The sequence below is a fragment of the Mizuhopecten yessoensis genome, unplaced genomic scaffold, assembly GCF_002113885.1.
Source record: "Mizuhopecten yessoensis strain PY_sf001 unplaced genomic scaffold, ASM211388v2 scaffold7903, whole genome shotgun sequence".
Taxonomy (NCBI): Eukaryota; Metazoa; Mollusca; class Bivalvia; order Pectinida; family Pectinidae; genus Mizuhopecten; species Mizuhopecten yessoensis.
The window spans coordinates 178,151-200,088 of NW_018407280.1; the positions used below are offsets into that span (position 1 = coordinate 178,151).

The 21,938-nt window shown below is 36.7% G+C and overlaps 2 protein-coding genes across 2 annotated transcripts; both read right to left on the reverse strand.

Moving 5' to 3' along the window:
• Positions 1-4,510: 4,510 nt before the first annotated feature.
• LOC110454502 lies at positions 4,511-5,281 on the reverse strand. The gene has a single exon (XM_021504018.1). The coding sequence runs from the start codon at positions 5,279-5,281 to the stop codon at positions 4,511-4,513; it is 771 nt and encodes a 256-aa protein (XP_021359693.1).
• LOC110454510 (solute carrier organic anion transporter family member 2A1-like) lies at positions 5,167-9,815 on the reverse strand. Its single transcript, XM_021504043.1, has 4 exons — positions 9,697-9,815; positions 8,478-8,635; positions 7,949-8,013; positions 5,167-6,726 (listed from the first exon to the last, which is right to left on the reverse strand). The coding sequence occupies exons 1-4, from the start codon at positions 9,697-9,699 to the stop codon at positions 6,434-6,436; spliced, it is 519 nt and encodes a 172-aa protein (XP_021359718.1). The 5' UTR covers positions 9,700-9,815; the 3' UTR covers positions 5,167-6,433.
• Positions 9,816-21,938: the final 12,123 nt, after the last annotated feature.

Here is a 21,938-nt window from a genome sequence, read left to right on the forward strand (position 1 = left end):
GAGTACCTACCATTGATTGCTATATATATACCTCATATCAAGTTCTTCAAACATATAGAGGTGAGCGATACAGGCCCTCTGGGTCTCTTCTTATTCTCAATCATATGCTTATTATTATGTAACTAAACATGTCGATATGTGACTGCATCTGATATGCAACCCGAATATCGAAAGTGTTCCATTGAAGAAGTAGATAAAGTTCAAAATATACCGATGGAATGATATAATTAAACATTGAGCATCTCGGATATTTTTATTTCGTATGTGCGCGTTTTATTGCACAACCCGGGACTATCGACTGTTAAATCGTCCTGTTGTGCGAAAGATGACCGGACGGTGTGCGCACGATAGTTTTGGTGCGTTGTGCAATCTCTCAAGTGTTATTAAAGTGATATAATAACAGAGGTTAGAACACGCTCTTTATTGGATTTATTGATATATATTTATGTATTCCATCTTTTATTTTGATTGTTCATTCGTTGTTCTCAATATTAGTTTGACTCAATTAATTATAGAGGATGATAACTAGCTCTTTGTTTAAGAGAAAACATCAATGCGTACTTTCCATTTTTTTCTGTTAAATTGATGTTAATGTTTTTAGGATCACTGATTTTTATGTGATATAGGAAATCGAAGCACTCTCGTAGAAGCATGATATCTATATATATGTTATACTCCACAGAGACCAAAATGACTTTAATGCAGTTTAATGTTTATTACATGCTTTCATTTTATTTGAATATTTTGATTTTTGATTTTAGTGAACTTTTCGTTGTTGTAAAGCCTGTCAAAATGGAGAAGTTAATTGCTGTAACATCCGGCTACTCATTGATTAAATAGTTGTTCTCTATGTTACTTTAAGTAACACGCATTTGGTTCTAAATGTTAAACGAATGTTTTCGTATGAAACATGAAAACAATAAGGATTCCCGTACCGCTGCCAAAAACTTTAAATGTGCAATGGAACTTGATTGTTCTGCATGGCAATAGCTTTGATGAATCATTTCAGAAAAGAAAACCATACATCGCCGGATTTTATTTGGAAAATGATACAAGACAATAGATAAAATAAACAACAAACTAATAAACAGCGATGTTCTGAATGTTAAAAAATGACAAAAATTATAAAAAAGCAGAACTAGATTTGGACTCGAACCCTTTGCTTCATATTGTTATGTTATCGCTCTTACTGATGAAGCTACCTTTTTCATCGGAAGTGTCCTAGCCTAACTGTACTACACTCAAAATTTAAAGAGGAGCTCACTGTATATAAGAAAAAAGGGAAAACAACAGTGCAATGGAACAGGGATCCTGCAGTCTATTTATATATATATATTAATTATCCAGTTAGAATAGATAGTATTACAAATAAAAAGGCAAAAACTATCCGATTTAGCATACTGGTATCAGGGAAAGTATTTGTACGTTCCTAAGTGTAGTAGGGGAGTTATTAAAGGATCAGTGAAAATAGACTATACATACTTATCATATTTTCTACATTATTATAATTACTTCTTTGCTCCATACACCATTTTGAAGAAATAAGTATTGTACAAACATACGTTTTCAAGAACCCAGTGTTATTTGGGGATTTACCGTTTATATAACTTCTTTGGCCCATACAATTTATATGTACATTGAAATACTATAGATCGTTATCACAGTAAACTTAATGTAATAGTTTTCTTCGCCAGAAAATTGTTTATCAGGAATTTCTTACTCGCCTGTCATTTTTTTGAGAACCGAAAAAATGAGACACACAGGTACTTCTGTTATCATGCAAAAGCTTATAATAATATCAAATACCTGGTAATTGCTTAATCTAAATAAAATTGAATTTTATCACAGACATTGAATTATTCTGTTATTATTGACACTTGCTTTTAAAGTATGATCAGGTTTACACCTTCGAGAAGAAACATGACATCTATGCATTAAAGTATAATGTCATCCATAAAATTCATAAACAGTGTTGAATTTTCGACCGGTTGACTTCTAGCACATCTCTTTAATTGTTTAACCTTACTTGTGTCTGTTTGTGTCATTAAAGTTTTGAGTAGTTTTACAGCTTTTAGAAAAAAAAACAATAACTTTCGTTTCAGTTTAAAATAACGCAAAAGGCATACATTCATTCAAACAACTCTTGTATAGCTAAATCAGCATTGTGGTAATGACAAAAGAATATAGTTCCAACGTGCAAAGAAAGCCATTATTCAAACTCGTCATAGAAGAAAGTAGCGCAAAGTATACTGACGGAATCTCAAAAAAACACAGACATCGTGCAATGCATAAACAAGAGGTCCATTGGACCTGTATAGCTCACCTGGTTTTATAAATAAGTCATTACAACTGAATGCATTAGTATATATTTGTATGAAATTTCCTCAAAACCAGACAAGATCTATCTTCTAACCCTACTGGGACCACAATATCTGACGTTCAACTAATCAGGGGCTTCCATTGAGTTGCCATTTTGAAATAGTAATATGTCATATTACACGGTGTAATTAGACAATACTTTCATTCAACCTTTTATGAACTAAGTAACCAATTTTTAACAATTTATGAAAACTACACCATAGAATATGATAATCTAGCTGTACCATTTCTTAGGACCGCAAGGGTCAAATCAACCTCTTTCAATTAAGAAATGTTTGTTCTTCCTCAATAATGTTTTTGATCAAATTGTGTACAATCCACTCAGGCAATTTGTGGGTATTACAATGTAGCGTCTTAAAGCAAAATATTAGATAATTTCACCCTTTGGGGCCCAGTCTTCCTAGCCCCAGGGGTCGAACCAGCCTCATTTCTTTAGAAAATGATTGCCCTCCCCCAATGAAGTTTCAGAGCAAATTTGGTTGAAATCCTCTCTGGTGTTTAGGAGGAGATGCGTTTTAAAGCAAATTTACCTACGTTCCCCTGCAGGGCCCGCCCCCCTGGCCTCAGAAGTCGAACCAACCTCATCTATTTAAGAAATGATTGCACTCCCTTATTGATGATTCAGACTGAATTTGGTTGAAATCCTCTTTAGCGTTAAGATGAAGATAGGTTTTAAAGAAAAAGTTGACGACGGACGAAGGACGCTGCGCCACGGCATAAGCTCACTATGCTCCTTCGGACTAGGTAAGCTAACAATGAAAACCAAAATTTAATTCGACTCGTTTCCTAACCATCCGACTCAATTCTTATTCGTAGCTGTTTAATCGTATTCATGTCCTGGGAACGCTCGAAAAACAGCAAACTGACTTGATTGACGTTTAGATTTGCAATATGTTTGTCTGTCTTTGTTTTGCTTCATCGACAGAGTGTGTAACACATGACAAAAATGGGAATCATGTCCCGACATTCACGTGCAGCTTGTTTGATTTCAGCATATAAATACGGTATTGCGTCATGACGTCATGACCGAGTGTAGTCAGTGAACATTGCTGACCGAGTGTAGTCAGTGAACATTGATGACCGAGTGTAGTCAGTGAACATTGATAACCGAGTGTAGTCAGTGAACATTGATGACCGAGTGTAGTCAGTGAACATTGCTAACCGAGTGTAGTCATTGGTCATTGCTGACCGAGTTTAGTCAGTGAACATTGCTGACTGAGTGTAGTCAGTGAACATTGATGAACGATTGTAGCCATTGAACATTGATGACCGAGTGTAGCCAGAGAACATTGATGACCGAGTGTAGTCAGTTAACACTGATGACCGAGTGTAGTCAGTGAACATTAATGGCCGAGTGTAGTCAGTGATCATTGATGACCGAGTGTAGTCAGTTAACACTGATGACCGAGTGTAGTCAGTGAACATTAATGACCGAGTGTAGTCAGTGAACATTGATGAACGCGGGTAGCCAGTGACCATTGATGACCGAGTGTAGCCAGTGAACATTGATGACCAAGTGTAGTCAGTGAACATTGATGGCCGAGTGTAGTCAAAGAACATTGATGAACGAGTGTAGTCATTGAACATTGATGACCGAGGGTAGTCAGTGAACATTGATGACCGAGTATAGTCAGTGAACATTGATGACCGAGTTTAGTCAGTGAACATTGCTGACTGAGTGTAGTCAGTGAACATTGATGAACGATTGTAGCCATTGAACATTGATGACCGAGTGTAGTCAGTGAACTTTGATGACCGAGTGTAGCCAGAGAACCTTGATGACCGAGTGTAGTCAGTTAACACTGATGACCGAGTGTAGTCAGTGAACATTAATGTCCGAGTGTAGTCAGTGAACATTGATGACCGAGTGCAGTCAGTGAACATTGATGACCGAGTGTAGTCAGTTAGCATTGATGACCGAGTATAGTCAGTGAACATTGATGACCGAGTTTAGTCAGTGAACATTGCTGACTGAGTGTAGTCAGTGAACATTGATGAACGAGTTGAACATTGCTGACCGAGTGTAGTCAGTGAACATTGATGAACGAGCGTAGTCAGTGAACATTGATGAACGAGTGTAGTCAGTTAACATTGATGACCGAGTATAGTCAGTGAACATTGATGACCGAGTTTAGTCAGTGAACATTGCTGACTGAGTGTAGTCAGTGAACATTGATGACCGATAGTAGTCAGTGAACATTGATGACCGAGTGTAGACAGTGAACATTGCTGACCGAGTGTAGTCAGTGAACATTGATGGCCGAGTGTAGTCAATGAACATTGATGAACGAGTGTAGTCATTGAACATTGATGACCGAGGGTAGTCAGTGAACATTGCTGACCGAGTGTAGTCGGTGAACATTGATGACCGAGGGTAGTCAGTGAACATTGATGACCGAGTATAGTCAGTGACCATTGATGACCGAGTGGAGTCAGTGAACATTGCTGACCGAGTGTAGTCGGTGAACATTGATGACCGCGTGTAGTCAGTGAACATTGCTGACCGAGTGTAGTCAGTTAACATTGATGTCCGAGTGTAGTCAGTGAACATTGATGACCGAGGGTAGTCAGTGAACATTGATGACCGAGTATAGTCAGTGACCATTGATGACCGAGTGGAGTCAGTGAACATTGATGACCGAGTATAGTCAGTGACCATTGATGACCGAGTGGAGTCAGTGAACATTGCTGACCGAGTGTAGTCGGTGAACATTGATGACCGAGTGTAGTCAGTTAACACTGATGACCGAGTGTAGTCAGTGAACATTGATGAACGCGGGTAGCCAGTGACCATTGATGACCGAGTGTAGCCAGTGAACATTGATGACCGAGTGGAGTCAGTGAACATTGCTGACCGAGTGTAGCCAGTGAACATTGATGACCGAGTGTAGTCAAAGAACATTGATGAACGAGTGTAGTCAGTGAAAATTGATGACCGAGTGTAGTCAGTGAACATTAATGTCCGAGTGTAGTCAGTGAACATTGATGACCGAGTATAGTCAGTGAACATTGATGACCGAGTGTAGTCAGTGAACATTGATGACCGAGTGTAATCAGTTAACATTGGGCCTACAACTCTACATTTATATCAACAGATGATAGATAAAAACTAAAATTTCTAAATTCTTTGTAACCACAAATATTAAAAGAAAAACTGAAATAACTAAATAAGCGTACACCCAATGTTTGAAACAGGGGTTGGTAAGCTAGCCAATTTTGTAATAGGCGAAAAGGAAATGCGATAGCTAGGCCGGGATTCGAACCTGAGACTCTCAGAGCTCTAGACAGATGCTTTACACAATTGAGCTGATGACCATGGTCGCTGACGAGCGACACAGCCTAGTTTTGCTATATGTCCGATTATGAATTGACTTGTTGACACTAATCATACATGATTCTATGTCGTATTGAATGCCCTAAAAGCAAATGTTATTTCATGAATGTCTTATACATGAAATGGCATATAGTACTAATACCAGGTCGTTAATGTTTTCCAACAAGGAATCTTTAGAGGAAGCCTGGTGTGTTTACCTATCTCTAGGTACTTGTTCGTATACTTCAGTTGTTGTAAAGTGCTAAGCACAAACCTTCTTCTACATAACGTCTGCTTAACTGTGAATATAAGATTTTCTTCAACTTCATTAGATACTTTCTTTGGTAGAATAGACGTCGATATGAGGGCTGAAACTATATATCGTATCGTATTTTTATCGTGATACTTTCTTGTGTATCTTATTGAACTGTTTTGTTTGCCTGTATCGCGAAACACTGACAGTATTTGAATTATTAATAAATTTTTAATCAAACTCTATAAAAGTGTACTTATTGTTTGAATCCTTCAGTGAAGATGTGGTTCACTGTGTAGTCATACTTAAAAATACTAGAAAATATACAAACATCTTTTTCGATATCATTTACTATTGAAGTCTACGACATAACTCGATGAAATCCTGCACTCAATCATTATGAATTGGACCTTTTAAGCAGATATTTGTATCGTGATACGTATCGTATTGTAAGCATTGTATCGTGACATGTGCGTGACGTTGCAGCCCTAATCGATATTATTTAGTTCATTCCCGATCATATCCTCTACTTCCGGTTGTGGAATGATATCAGCTAATGCCACTCCAGTACTCCAATTTTTCTTCTTCCTGGCCAGACCAAGTAGCACCCATTGCAGACAAATGATCATGAAACAAAATATGATTCCGTATGTTGCCCGTTTAACCCGGAAGTCCTCTATATCGTACATTGCACATGCTCCTTGACCTTTGCAATTTGAACTCCAAACTTCGCAGCTTGAGTCGACGATCTTACCATACAGAACCGGTGCTGGCAGCCAACCTAGTAGATAGAGGAAATCATTTTAAAAACACTGCGACGTCAAATAGCTCATTGTTTTATAAAAGTATATTCATAATATTATTATCATTTAACAAGTCGGTGAGATAGTATTCCGTCTTTGCGTATTGCAGAGTTATCTTCTCTTGGGAGCAGGTATTGATTGTTACGTCACTTGTTTGTGAGAGTAACGTCACCAATTTTTGAGAAAACGACGTACTTTTCTCACACAGACCAATGACGTAACAATCAACACCTGCTCCCAAGAGAAGATAACTCTGCAATACGCAAAGACGGAATAGTACTTATCCGACGAGATGATACATGTATGGGATAATGTTAATTCCACATAGTATATTTATTATATAAATTTATATCTTATTCCATTAATTATGTTTTCAGCAATAGGTACAGAGAATCGATAAAATTATTGATAACAGTAAATGAACAATGTAATGGCGGACTTAAAATTTGAAGCAAATCACGTCGTCCTAGTCAACAACATCCTTATTGATATTTCCATTAAGCTGTACGAGAAGCGAGAAATCGATTTTCTGATCATTATCTTCCCTTTTTTTGAAAGTAACATTCCTACAACCCTAACCTCTGGTGTTTACATGCTACAGTTGATTTAGAACACGGGAGCTTGCTCCGTATACCGAGACCTTCACAATAGATGTTAACCACTTACGGATAAACTTAGACCACAGGACGCATGTTTGCAAATTATACACGAACAAAACAATGGCGAGATGCCATCAACATCAGCGGAATTCAACCATCCTTATGCGAATTTTAGGCTGATCATTATTTGTACCGATCGAATGTTAGTTTTAGTTGAAAATAATATTTGTAACAGCTGATCAGGAATTGTTTACAAATGTAATACCAGTTCACAAAATAGAAATATCAATATAAAGATTGACCCTTTAATCAATTTTATCATATCCTTATTCCCGAAAAAAACCACAATTCCAAAATTGTATAGAATACTAATTCAATTCATATTCCAAAGTATTAATATTGTGATAAATATATTGGTTTAAGTCACTTAAGCATCTGATCATTTCTTTTTCGGTCATATTATTTGTTTGAAGATATGTAAAGGTTTCAAATACTTTAGATGTATGCATGCAGTTGTTCATACAGACGATGTTCTGATCACGTGTTTGGAGTGACGTTCTACTCTATAAAGACAGTATCACCTATGATAAAGAGGAAGTACCTAGCGTTGCATTAAGGAATGTTTTCAGTCCGAGCGCCAGGGACTTCTGTTTGTCGCGCACTGATCTGTAAAGAAATGAACATTTTACTTCATTCTATCGCCTTACTTTAACAACATATCATTGTAATTACTAACGGGTTTTTACATAAACTTTATTAAGGAACTTTCGTAGATTAATCATTTGCACGCAAGCACATACATGCATTTACATGAATACATACGTAAATGAAAAAAAATAAAAATATGTATAAGATGCAATGTATGTAACCTATATATATATATCTCGTAATAGTTTGAACCAGTAAGAGGAAAAAAGACATATTAAAAAAAGGGTCATATTGATGAAATATTTGAGTCCTTATTACATAACTTTACATTTTCCATTAGTCATTGTTGTCCTGGTTCGAATCTGATGTTGACGAATTTTTGCTACGTAATTTTCACCGAGGTAGTGAACCAAAGATATGCAGAAAATCTTTCTCCTAAAATGAAAACTAAATTATTATTTTTAAATGATACAAGAAATTACCTGATTGTGAAGATAAAAGATGGCATCATACCAAGTGTGCACACGAAGGAGGCAGTCGTTATCATTGAAACAAAACCATACACCATCTTACAACCGGAAGGACACAGGCCAGGGCGGGCTGTTACGTCATATCCGGCACATGTGCAGTTAGTGTAAAGCTATAGGAAGACAATGAAACCACAATTGACAGGTACCAAAACCTTATTCGCTTTATAAATGAAATCGTCTTCGAAACTACTCTTCGAGTGAAATCAATTAAGCTCTTCCTGGTTTAAATAAGTGAAGATACCTTCCTTTCAAAGAAGAGTCGTGCTAAATTAGTGAAGATACCTACTGTATAAAAACTGTTTTACTGTCAAAGAGGAGTTGGTTCAAATAAGGAAAGGTACTTTTCTGGATAATAGCAGTTCATTTCCTTCTCTCAAAAAGACATGTTTCAAATAAGTAAAAGTACTTTTATGCAACAAAGCACTTCAACTATTCTTTTCAAAGAAGAGTTAGTTTAAATATGTGTAGGTATTTTCCTCACCTATTACACCGCGAATCTGATCTTGCTGGATTTATCATGTAACGCTAAAATAAAGCATGGATTTTTCTGATATCATTATCCTTTGCACCATGGCGGAATATGTGACTCAAGAGGTAAATCTTCGAAAAGCAAACAAAGCATGGCAGATTACAAGCATTGATGGAAGAAAAAATAACGAACGATTAATGAGGTATTTTTATTGAAACTTTCCCATAATTCAGGTCATACGTTCAAATACTTGTCGCGTGCAAGATGAACGCAAGACACACACAGGTGATTACCCCTTTACAATTTGGTAAAGGAAACAGCTGCAACTTTATAAATCACAAATGCAAGAGAAGGACTGGTTATATTTCAAAATAAAACCGAGTATGAACCATGCCACTACCCAAAAGAGAATAACGTGGGTTATTCACAGATCACGGTAAACCTTTGGAACCACGCACTCTGCCATTTTGAAACATTGAAAAGTGGAAGTAAGACATACACACGCGATTGCACATATTAAATTTGGAAATAGATTAGGTATGCCAAACATTTCTGAATCTGTGAATCCCCATTAGGTCATCGTTAGATAACTCTTTAAATTCGTATCTTTCTATATTGTTCAATATCTATTTCGATATTTCTATATCGTTTAATGTATGTGTAATGTTATTAAGATAAAACGTATATTTCAGGTAAACGTACCATGTTTTCTCTACCAGTACATCCAGCTTGACATGGAGAAAAGTAGTTCCGGCCGTCCGACCCACATATCGGAAAATAGTCCGTGACGTCACAATAATACTGTGTAACACAAGTTCTGTGTGCTTCCCTAGAAAATAAATAAGTGTGAAGTTTGTGTTTTTCAAATGCATCCAAGGAAATAAACAGTGTCATGAAGTCCCTGATGCATCCCCCTGACTATGATCGTATAGTGTCCTTATTCTAACCCTACAACATACCCAGTCTGTAAAAGTCACAAATATAAAATGTATTTTTATTAGCACTTCTATCTAGCCTCCTTATTTCAAGGTTTATTTGCGAGATACGTGAATTTGTCATAGGCCTTTTCTATGAGATTCCAGCGACATCTACGGTTGTTTCCAATTTCAAAGGGAACACGTTTGCGTCCGGTTGTTTGATACGAATTTCAAATCTGGAAACATTTACTATTCAAATTGCTTCTATTAGGCTTCGTTTGATGTGTTGGGCACTGGTATACTCTTTAAATTGTTTGCTCAAAATACTCTTCTTTAACATTGAAAAACATTACAGAAAAGAAAATTTCGAATTTTTCTTCATGTTATGATGTTATAAAATTTGAAATTTTGTACATGAAATTAGAAAAAAAGATAGTTAAATAAAATGAACATATTGATTTCTAATCGAAGACGTAAAGAATAGAAATTTAAGTCCTTAAAGTTCGTGCAATATTTTCGAGGATATATGCTTAAATATCAGAAACAACTAGAAAAAAAATATCAATTTTGTCATAACTGCATGTATACAGCAACCAATGGTTAACGCTTAAACCTAACTTTTATAAAAAAGGAAAAAGTTGAATATTGATTGGACTTTAATCAATGTATTACCCCGAAACTATATTCTTTCCATGACATTCGAACCTTGGCTACACCTATACGAAACTTACGTACATAGGAATATTGTAGTTGACGATTGGTGGGTTTGAACAGCAAATAAAATAATCGGTGAACGTGATGACCGTGAACAACACCTTTATAACCATGAGACAGTTGAGGCAGGTCAAAAGTAAAAACTTGAACTTTGAAACTACACATCCTCCAATCAACGAGCCAAGGCCAGCAGAAACCATTATCAGTAGCCCTATAATCAATACCGATAAAGACGTAAACATTACTATATAATCTGTATTTAACGTAGTGTACATAGTCACTACAGAGCTTTTATTACGACGTCACTAAGGGAACAAAGTTATTTTTGTGATGAAGGAAAGTCCTCGGCGGAAACCCAGCGAGCCATCGGAGGGATAACAACTAACCCTATCAGATATCACTCTCTTTTCCCGCAACCGCTGGAGATTTTTGGGAGAATTAGTGGTCTGAAGCTCACGCTTGATTGCACACAGTAGCAATTACTGTGTTAACGATCAAGGCTACCGAAGCATCCAAAAACAGTAATACAATTGCCTGCTTTAATGTAATACCAAAAGATCCCAGATAAATCTTTATCAGTTTGATGATTTCTCTTCTTTTCTCTTATCTGTTTCATTGAGTAATGCCTAACAGTAAATGCATTTTTAGGTAACTTTTGATCCAAACCTAATGCTGCTGTGTATAAAAGACAACCTTCGAAGTGAGTTTATCGTTTCACAAATTTATTAGTACAGTACTTAATGTGAAAGAAATAGAACTGATCATTGCAATATGAGAACGAACTCTTAATTTGTTTTTCGGTCATCTTGTTTTCTTATGACTCACAAAATAAACATGAACAACTAGGGATCACGGGGAACCCACATATCAAATTTGAGACAGATCCCTGAAGTACTTCCTGAGAAATAGCATTAACAAACCTTCAATGTAAAAATCCATGCCATTAAATCTGTCAGGGATGTATCGATGAACCTAGACAGTTGTCAATAGTGTTGAACTTCAAATATTTACGCTATTAGCTCAAAAGCTTAGTTATAACATATAGTAAATGATTTAGTTGTGTGATTCCTCGAATGAAATCCGGATATGATGAGTTTTTTCCTTAATAAAACATACCAATCATCATGTTAGCTTGCCAAGCCGGAAGTGAAAATTGCGTCTCCATATATTTTGGTAAAAATGAAATGGATGCCGAGATTGCAAACAGATCTAAAACTCCACAAACAACATTGAGCATGTACACGGGATTCCGAATAAGCTGATAAATTTCTCGTGCAAAATCTGAAACAAACAAGACATGACAACAAATAATTAAAGAGGACGCTTTGATGAGGAAATGTTATTATTTTGCTTTCCAATATATATCTTTATAATGTTTAAGAGTAAGATTGAAAAGAAAAAGGAAAAACTTGATGGATTCATTCGAGGTGTGACAAATCGGGTCTACTGAGTCTATAAATAGATAAAGAACATGAAAAGATACAGTTTTTTTTTTTTTTTTAAAGTTCCAGTGTATGGGATAAAAGTATTTCCAGGGCCAATACTTAGTTTAAAGTCTCTTGTATTGTATAGTTTGGTTTGGTTTTATTTTGTTTAACGTCCTATTAACAGCTAAGGTCATTTAAGGACGGCCTCCCCTGTGTGCAAGATGCATGCGTGTAGTGTATGTGTGTGTATTTTTGGAGGCTGCGATATGTTCGTGTTTGATCTGATGACGACCTTATATTGCTACCTCACTGAAACATACTGCCAAATACAACCAGCAGGACGCCCCACCCGGTCACATTATACTGACAACGGGCGAACCAGTCGCCCTACTCCTAATTTGCTGAGCGTTGAGCAGGAGTAGAAACTACCATGTTTAAAGACTTTGATATGTCTCGGCCAGAGGACAGAACCCAAAGCCTTCCTCACACTGCAATGGTAAAGTCGCTCTCAATAGTCCAAAGGACAAGCAACGTAGGTTATACGCGATATACAACGAACAATACTGAACTGATGGTGATTCGAGAATCAAATTTAAGCAGCATCTAATTGATTGATATCCCTCATGACTTGAGAGAATTCGTCGGACGGTCGTGGATCGGAAATGGTCAATTCTTTCGACAAGAGATGAATTGTAAATTTCATTCGTGTTGACAATTAGTCAGTGGCTTGACAAACTTGCCTCGTCGTCTGTTGTTCAATTTCCTAACCTCGTGATATGTATTGACGCCAGCCATTCTTATTGGCATGCGCATTTCAAAGTGACGGCAATTGTGTCGTATTCCAACTACCGCAATAACGTTTGGCTTATGCATGTATGTATGCTATAGATAAGGCATGTTTGTGATATATCAATTATATACGTTTGTGGAGGCAAATATGTGGTTACATAAACCCGTGAAAGAAAAATTAACCGAGAAGTCGTCGATGGTGTGATATTGAGTGAGACGACGTCGAGGTGGTCAATATCACATTCTCTGATCCATATATGTCAGTTAAAAATGACAGCATTAGAATGGCATAGAAAAGTTTGAAAATTAAATAACTCGTTGCATCTAAATAAAAGAATAGGATTTATAACTGCCTTTCCCCATACGGTACTTCTAGTTTTGTTTGTTTCATTATTTTTATTTCATTTTCAGATTATGATGCTCATAGGGGCGAACGCTCAACAAATGGCCAAAAGTGAGGCATTGTCAAGGGAGACATTAGGAAGAAGAAAGTTATTTAGAAAGGACAGAAGAGATAAGGTCTTGTATTGTTGCTGTCGTTGAATACCAAGTAAAATATAAGCTTCCAATTTGTGTACATTGATTAATAAGCACTGTTAATTAGCTATATGCATATTGATTATGATATTGGGAAAATGGAGTTCCAGTGTCATTGTTATATGACGGTCTTTATCAATTACGTTGGACAATACAGAACAAACTGACCATATGCCGAAAAACATAAAATTATTGTTGTGTGTCCAAAAATCTTACCGTAACCTATGGAAACAGGTGCCTTGGAAGGGTTTCGGCCACGTTGTTGTGAATAGCTGATCATCTGCTATAAGAAAGTCAAAAACTCTGGCCAAATTCAAGAATGTAAAGACCCACCCCTTTAGGTCTACATTTTGTTCTCATCACAAACGTCATGTACACACCATTCTATATCTACTATATTTTTAACTGCCGCTGTAGGAGCACTGTTATCCATGTGTTGTAAAGCGCCTTAAAAGAATTTTACAAAATATATAGTCCTCTATATAAATGTTGTATTCTATTATTGTTATTATTAAAGTACATAAAAAGGTTTGATACCAGCTGTTACCGAAGACAACATGGAACGAAACAGGAAAGCCTCGGACGGAACAACCAGAACCTTTTGGAAGTGTCACTCACGAAATATCTTTATTAAGCTGTCCGAATCGTTGTATTTCGAGATGCTTATTGACATAAAACGATTACAACAGGGAAGAAATAGATTCAATGTGTATTGAATTTATAATTGTCTTTTGTTCATTAAGGGGTATAATTAATGTAAGTATCATAAAATAGCTTTTTCGAAATTTTTGCCAATATGACCGACGTTGGCCTATGAAATCTGCTAATTAATATTAAAAAAAACACCTATGGTACGCCTCAATATGAGACATCAAATTGGAAATGTGTAATATCAAAGTTTAACTTCATACACAAACAATGTACGTATTAAATGTTTCGCAACGTTTAGTCACCGGCAAGTTCCTTTGTCAAGCTAGACTCAAGACATTTAATAATTTTGATTGCAATACTACTGACACTGGTTTTCGTCAAAGTCAATATAAAGATAATATATTTACATTGGCATGGCATTGTCACTATCGCCTCTTTGAAAGCTATGTCGTTGATGGGACTTTAATTACCATGCAGCACGAGACACAATTCTTAGCGTATTAATACAACACTGACCGGAACTACAATATCCAATGTAAATAAACATGACGGCTGCTGAAATATCGCTGGGCATTGTGAGACTTGACAATGTCATTGTAAATATATGTGCAACATAAAATAAAAAATACTTTTATTACATCAAAAACAAGACCAATGTCTGCGATCGTACAAAATGCAAATCGGTTGAATTCACCAATGCCGGCAATGGAAACAATTTTAACGCTCATGCAATTCAGAAATATCGTCTGTTACACTGCACAACAGGGGTTCGTTACAAATGTCTGAAATACACATATTCTATAGACCTACTGACACATATGTTACAGACCTACTGATATAAGTCACAGCACATATACAAATTTCAGACATTTGTAACGAACCCATGTGCTCTGTCGCAAAATCAACTCACTTCAAACGCTATCAGTTTCACGCGTCTCGCAGCCACGATTTCCTCAGTTTCTGACGACATGTCGAATAACTAGGCTGTTATAGAATCTACCGACTGTAGTGAGATTTCGATACAATCAACAAATAAATTCACGCCTGGATTCTTCAGAAAATGAGCAAAGAAAAAAGTTCGAATTAACTTCCTAAAATAACTCCCTCGTGGAAGGCAAGGTCGGATTTACGGTGTTCACTGTATTTATCCATGCAATAATTTGTTCCGGGGGAAAAATCGAAACAATTTCAAATATAACTTTCAGCTCTGAGTTCTACTGATAAACTTAAATCACCCTATAGACATATCATACGCAATTGTATTGATACTGAATTGTGGAATAAAATTAAAGTGTTTGTTAAAATTTCAAAGTACTACTTTGTTTGCCAAAACAAAATTACAAATCATAATGCGCTAACGCGCATGATGTTATTTGCTTGCAAAGCTATGTCATTCAAATAAATCATAAATACCATACAAAAACAGTTCAATGCTTAAATGAATACATTTTATTTTATCCCTTAAGTATCAATCTTTTGCGTGTCTTCAAAATGACATAAATGAAAATCTTTTCACTAAAGCAACACTTAACCAGAGTTCATATTACCGTTTGCTTTCGACCCGTATTGGCATAAGGAAAATCTGACAGTAAACAAATCTCAAGATATCCGAATGAAAAATATAGCTCAAATATGTCCCCCGAAAGGAAGTGGGATTGTTATGTGTTTAATGCGTTTCCTGCTTGGGAGAGGGTTAGATACATCAATTAGTAGCCACGCTGGACTGGCCTCTCATTGTCTAAGACAATTGCGATGCGAACAAGTGTTCTATTTGACCTTAGCTCTGTGCTTGATAGGAATAATGCATACATTTAAGTGATATGATGAAAAGAGTCAAACAAATAAATTATAATTCCGTGGTCAATGATGACCAGCGTGGCCTGGTATTTGCTGAGACAATTGTGGTGAAAGCAAAATTTGTTTAGCGCAGATTTTCATTGTAGTGTACTTTTTAACAACTTAATATTGGAAGTTCAGTCCAGTTAACACTATATGGTTTGGTTTAATTTTGTTTAACGTCCTATTAACAGCTAAGGTCATTTAAGGACGTGCCTACATGTGTGTAGTGTATGCGTGCTTGCGTGTGTGTATTTATGCAGGAGACATGGTATGTTGGTTTGTTTGTCTCCTTGGGATAGCGCGGATCTGATGCCGACTTTATAGTGCTATCTCACTGAAATGCCATGCCGAAGGCATGAAGCACAGCATTCCACCCAATCACATTATACCGACAACAGGTGAACCAATTGTTGCCATTCCCCTTAATGCTGAACGTTAAGCAGGGAATAACAACTACCAATTAAAGGACTTCGGTCCCGGTTTGCATGGGGACAGATTGGCTTCCTCACCTGGGCAAACGCTCAACATTCAAGCCAAAAGTGAGGTTGCAAGGCGTTAGGATAAAAGGTAGTTAGAAGTAGAAAGAAAGATAAAGATCCCCATTATTGCAATTGGCGCATCAGATTTATTTTGGTCGCTTATTTGTCCCCAAATAGAGGACACCAAAGCAAATCTCCAATTCTGTCGACGGTTCCCACATAATTCGCCTCCTACGGTACATGGAAGGCTACGTCCGAAACAAAACTTCACATGGATGATCACTAGCATATGTACCTTAAAACATCAGTTATTTAACAGTGGAAAAACAAATATGGCTGCAGAGACTTGCACTAAATACGCCCCAATGGCAGAAACGTAGGCTCACCAGTCATAACAATCGAAGTCGGTATTTTTGTATGATGGCCGCCACAACTGCACGATGATTGGCGGAGACCATAAATTTTACTAGAGGTGTATTAGTCCAACGCTCTTCAAACTTTGTGATAGTGACACGTTAGGGCACAGAATGACACACGGAATTATTTGGTAAATATTGATTAACCCAGCCTATGACTGATACATTATTTGTCGGTATTGAGTTTACTTGTATAGAGTTGGTTAGAATAAAATGTTTTGCCGCCAATATTTCACTAATGAAAAGTTAATTTGGAATACATTGAACACACCCTTTATTTAATAAAATTTAAAACTTCTTGAAAATTTGTTCTACAGATGTTATAATAAAATACCTTTTAACGTTCGATTCATGTTGATCTTTGATTCCTTAGGTTTCCAAACCGTTCGTGATTTGAGTCTGCGAGGAAAACACAATATTGGAACGGCAACAAGGATAGACATACTTCCAAAAATGATGAATCCGAGCCACCAAGCACCTACCCAGCGTTGGTCATTTGGTTTGATAGGAACATCTAGATATGTAAGACATATTAACCTTCAATAAATGTTTACAATATGTAATAGTGTTTTGTTATATATGTGAATATATCAATTAAGCACAATTAACATAACAACAATCTTTAGTGCGTAGATATTTCACATCACGTCACACCTTTTGTCTGCAACCTATATCCTAGTCTTACTAATATTTACATTTTTATTTTTTTTTATTTTTTATTTTTATTTATTTTTCCATGAAACACTTACCTTCCAATGTGATATAGATCCTGGAGAAAACACTACCTAGACTGAACGCTATAACGGGGCCGAAAATTCCCATGCAGGAAATAATTCCTGAAAAAAATATAGAAGTAGCAAATGTAAACCCCTGATATGTGAATATCAAAGTTAAACAATAGCCCTGGTATGAAGTAGAAAAAAACCCACAAATCGTTGTTCTTTTAATAATTGATTTCAAACAAATCCTGAAGAAATTTCAATACTGTTGCTTGAGTACTTTCCGTTCCATAGTGTTTGAATATTGACTATTAATATGTGTCTTTCTTGATAACTGTATTTGCCTGTAGAGTTTGAGCAACGATTATTATGTAAGACAGAGAAATGAAATCTTCTTGGCACTAAAACATCATTTACATCCAGCCCGTCCTCCCCTCTTCTTTTCGAAAAGCATATATTTTGGAAGTGAAGGACTGACCTTCATACTAGATGACTTACATGAGCATTGCTAGGAGACCAATTATGTTTTGAAGAAAATATGCCAATGATAAATAATTTATTATAAATACACAAAGAAGTAGACAATGAAGAATTGTGAAAACAAACATTCACCACAGGAACGTAACCTCAAGAAGGAAAATAATTAATTGCGTACGCACAGGTCAAACTGTTCCCCAACGCAATGATAAATCTAAAACTGAGCTGACCTGGAGTCTACCAGTATTGGAAATTATTAATATGTTTTTGCATTGCTTGTTGCTTCCCTTACCTAAATACATTGCTGTTTTAGTTTTTACGCACTTATCGTCTATATAGGTGGCAGACAGTGACACTCTTGGGCCTTTTCCCATTCCCTGCAGAATCAACCCGATGGCCATAATAGAAAAGGCTATCGTAGTGTATCCGGTCGGTGCTCCAATTCTATCACTTTCTGTAGAGATTTCGTCTGCGCATGCACCTGATTTGTTCATTGTTCCTGCTCTATTTCCGTCGCAAAGTTTGGATAAGCCATCATACATAAACAACGATATGTTCAACCCGTCTACCACAGAAGAAGATTTTATGATGAAGTTGGAACGATTTTTAGTAGAAATAGACCCGAAATACGCAAAGAGCACAGGATTGCAGCTATTCCGAATATCATTGCCGATAAGCTTAGCGATCTTGGTATATGGATTTTTGAAGCAAAATGGCTAATAACTGAAGATGTAATCAGATATCCAATTTCATTGCAACTAAGTAGGAAACCGATTTGATAGCTAGAAAATCCGAAATATTTCTCAGGAGCTGTTAACTGAGACATCATATAAACACTACAAGTAGACGTCATTAGTGAAATTGTCCCAAAAAAGAATGTAAATCCAGCGCGATTTAAACAACACCTCTGTCGTTTGGGTCGAAATGACGTCGTGGCACACGTCATTTCCGGTTCATAACGATTGTGAGATTCCTCGCGCATGGGTAAACTTGGTTGGTCCTCCTCCATTTTCCTTCAATTGATAAACAACTGAAACATGAATGGGATCCTACTGTTAGGATTTAGGTTAAATTATGCTTTAAAATATCTAAGGATCATCTTGGTGTTTTATTTTGTCACAGGAAAAGTCACCTTAAAATGATTAACGATTTAAAACAATCCCTTTTTTCACGTCAGGATTACTTTGTTAGTGTAAAGTAATACTTTGATGCTATAATTGAATCTTGTTAGAAATACTGATAATTAAATTGTTTGAGCATGTATTTTGCCGAGTTTTAAGGCGAAGACTATTAATAATAATAATAATTGATAATTCGAGGTTCTTAAATACCGCTTTATCACAACCTACTTTGTAGGTCGTCTCAAAGCGGTTCACAAATTATTCTCCGTGGTTATAGGCCTTTGCAACCAGCCAATATCTTTCTCAACTTCCTGGGGAGCATACAGACGGTGCTGCCATTTCGGCGCTCATGGCTAGCATTCAACAATTCTAGCTCTGCCAAACCACGAACTCATTTACAGCTGAGTAGACTGGAACAAGCGGAGAAAAGTATCTTGCTCAAAGATACAACACAGTGCCGTGCCGTGAGCCGACCCGCATCCCTTCGGTCACGAACCCGGCGTCCTACCACTTGACTACCGTGCCTCCTAATTAAAAGGGGGCCTGTATTTTATAATGGAAAAGTCTATCAAATCGTGGACCACCGTGGGTGAACACATGTGTTTTTCTTTGTTACATTAGTGATGCACAACTTGCCGCGTAGGTACTAGGCTCAGAAATCACAGGATAACATGAGAGACAACAGACCAGGACAAGCGAAGGTAAACAAGATGAATTCATTTGGAAAAAAGTGTAACAGCGTAAGAATGTGAGGGGAAATTACTGCATTACTGGCAAGCTAGCTTTTCCAGTGATGCGCTATAACACGAAAAACCGCTTACTAGTTCAGCAACGTCGAGCGTGGTCAGTAGTTGGATAGTGACCGCCGGTTCGTTACAATAGAAAGGAGAAAAAACCCATAGCATATTCATAACTGCCTTAGTAAGTCAAAGAAAGGGGGGGATTGCTGTAAGTGGACTGAGTTTAGAGAACTTAACGGAGTAGCATTAAGGCCACTATAAACAAATTTAGTTTTTTCGTATTACTTATTCGAATTTCGCAGATACTTTACTCCGCTTGTTCCAGTCTACTCAGCTGTAAATGAGTACGTGGTTGGGCAGAACAGGAATTGTTAAATCCTTGCTTTGAGCGCCGAAATGGCAGCAACGGCTGTACTCTCCCCAATGAGTTGAGATAGATATTGACAGGTTGCAATGGCCCTATCACCATAAATGATAATTTGTGAACCGTTTTGAGATGACCCATAAACTAGGTTGTGATAAAGCGGTATATACGAGAGCTTCGAGTTATTATTCGAAATTTCGAGATAATAACCCGCGATTTCGACTTACAAACTTAGAATTTCGAGATAAAACTTATACCTGTTGATGTACTGAAATATATAAAGATCATGCTCACAGACAATCATGCAAACATGTTTTACTCTAATAATTGTACGTGCGTAAGGCGTAAATATTTACATTATGTTGTACATTCTTTAGATGAACCTAACAAGCGATAAATAATTATCATACGTTAATTTTTCCAAACAGCATCTTTTTTTCCCCGTCAATACGACGAAGTATTTCGGAACCGCTCATGACGTGACGTCAGTTTCAAATTATGAAGTACTCGAATGCTTTGCGTTCGCTTTCTGAGTGTGTGTGTGAGTGTGAGCGAGTGTGTGTGCGTGATGATGCATGCTCGTGTAAGTGCGTACGTATGTGTAAAGCGGTATACACAAATCGAAGTGAATGAAAAAAGTACATCTCTTGGCTTTTTTCCTCATAGATCATTGTGTCGGTAAACACAATGTATATTTATCCAACAAAAGCATGCATGCGCGTTTGTGTTCTTGCATGCGTGTACGTTTTGTTGAAAGGGGTTCACAAACAACACATAATGTTATTCACACTATATGTTGGATGCGACCCTAATCAGGCATATACTTACCTAATCGTATAGCAACTCGTGTTCTCAATTATCCACAATGAACACCTCCTGCAGTATAGCCAAGGACCAGTTCAGTATCCTCGAAATATAACGCACAGGTGGGCAAAAGTTTTGTCAGCTATATCTAAGTATGCTGCACCACGCACATTGATTATTACAAATTTACGGTTTTCTGATATCGTTTGATGTTTTGTTTAAAAAAATGTGCGCATGCGCAGTGTATCATCGTCTAATAAAACTGAAGGTAGGAATTTACTGAAAACATACATATAACACATTGATCAATATCAAATAGAATAAATGCAGTGCGTAATATCTTTCAATATATATGTCATTAATGTTTTTATTGTACATATTGTATGTATTATGCAAGTGTTACAATGCATTATTGTAAATTATACATCAACATGCATATTTTAGAAGCTATAAAGAATATTAATTGTCTTGTCTCTATGGACTACCTGTAGTGCCAGAGGTTCGGTTTGGTTTTATTTTGTTTAACGTCCTACATTGAACGTTAAGCAGGAATAGCAACTACCATTTTTAAGGACTTTAATATGTTACCTAAACTATAGTAAACCATAGCTAGAGATTATAAATGTGACGAAAAATGTTCTCATGAAACGGTGGAAACTATAGCACATTCTTTTAGTGATTTCGAATCTTATTACAAATCATAGCAGTTGCCTAAATCACAACGATTTTATTCTATTGCTTGAATTATATAGCAAACTGTATGATGATACAATGGACAAGATACTGGAGGACTTAATGTAGTAAGATTCCTGGAGGTCAGCTGCTACGATACCGGTGCTGAAATATGTGTGTTTACACGTTTTGAGACGGCCGGAACTGGGTGATAGTAATAACATGAATAGGTGTTTGCTTCTCGCTCACATGCTTCCAGATGGTGAGACTGGGTCTGA

Bases quoted from the DNA above. Each gene is read 5' to 3' on its own strand.
- LOC110454510 (XM_021504043.1), bottom strand. The intron at 8,014-8,477 runs GTAATTTCTTGT...ATTTCTTTACAG, and splicing joins TCTTTTATCTTCACAATCAG to ATCAGTGCGCGACAAACAGA. The intron at 6,727-7,948 runs GTACTTCCTCTT...TCTATCTACTAG, and splicing joins ATTCCTTAATGCAACGCTAG to GTTGGCTGCCAGCACCGGTT.
- LOC110454502 (XM_021504018.1), bottom strand. From the start codon at position 5,281: ATGTTCTTTGACTACACTCGGTCATCAATGTTCACTGGCTACACTCGG.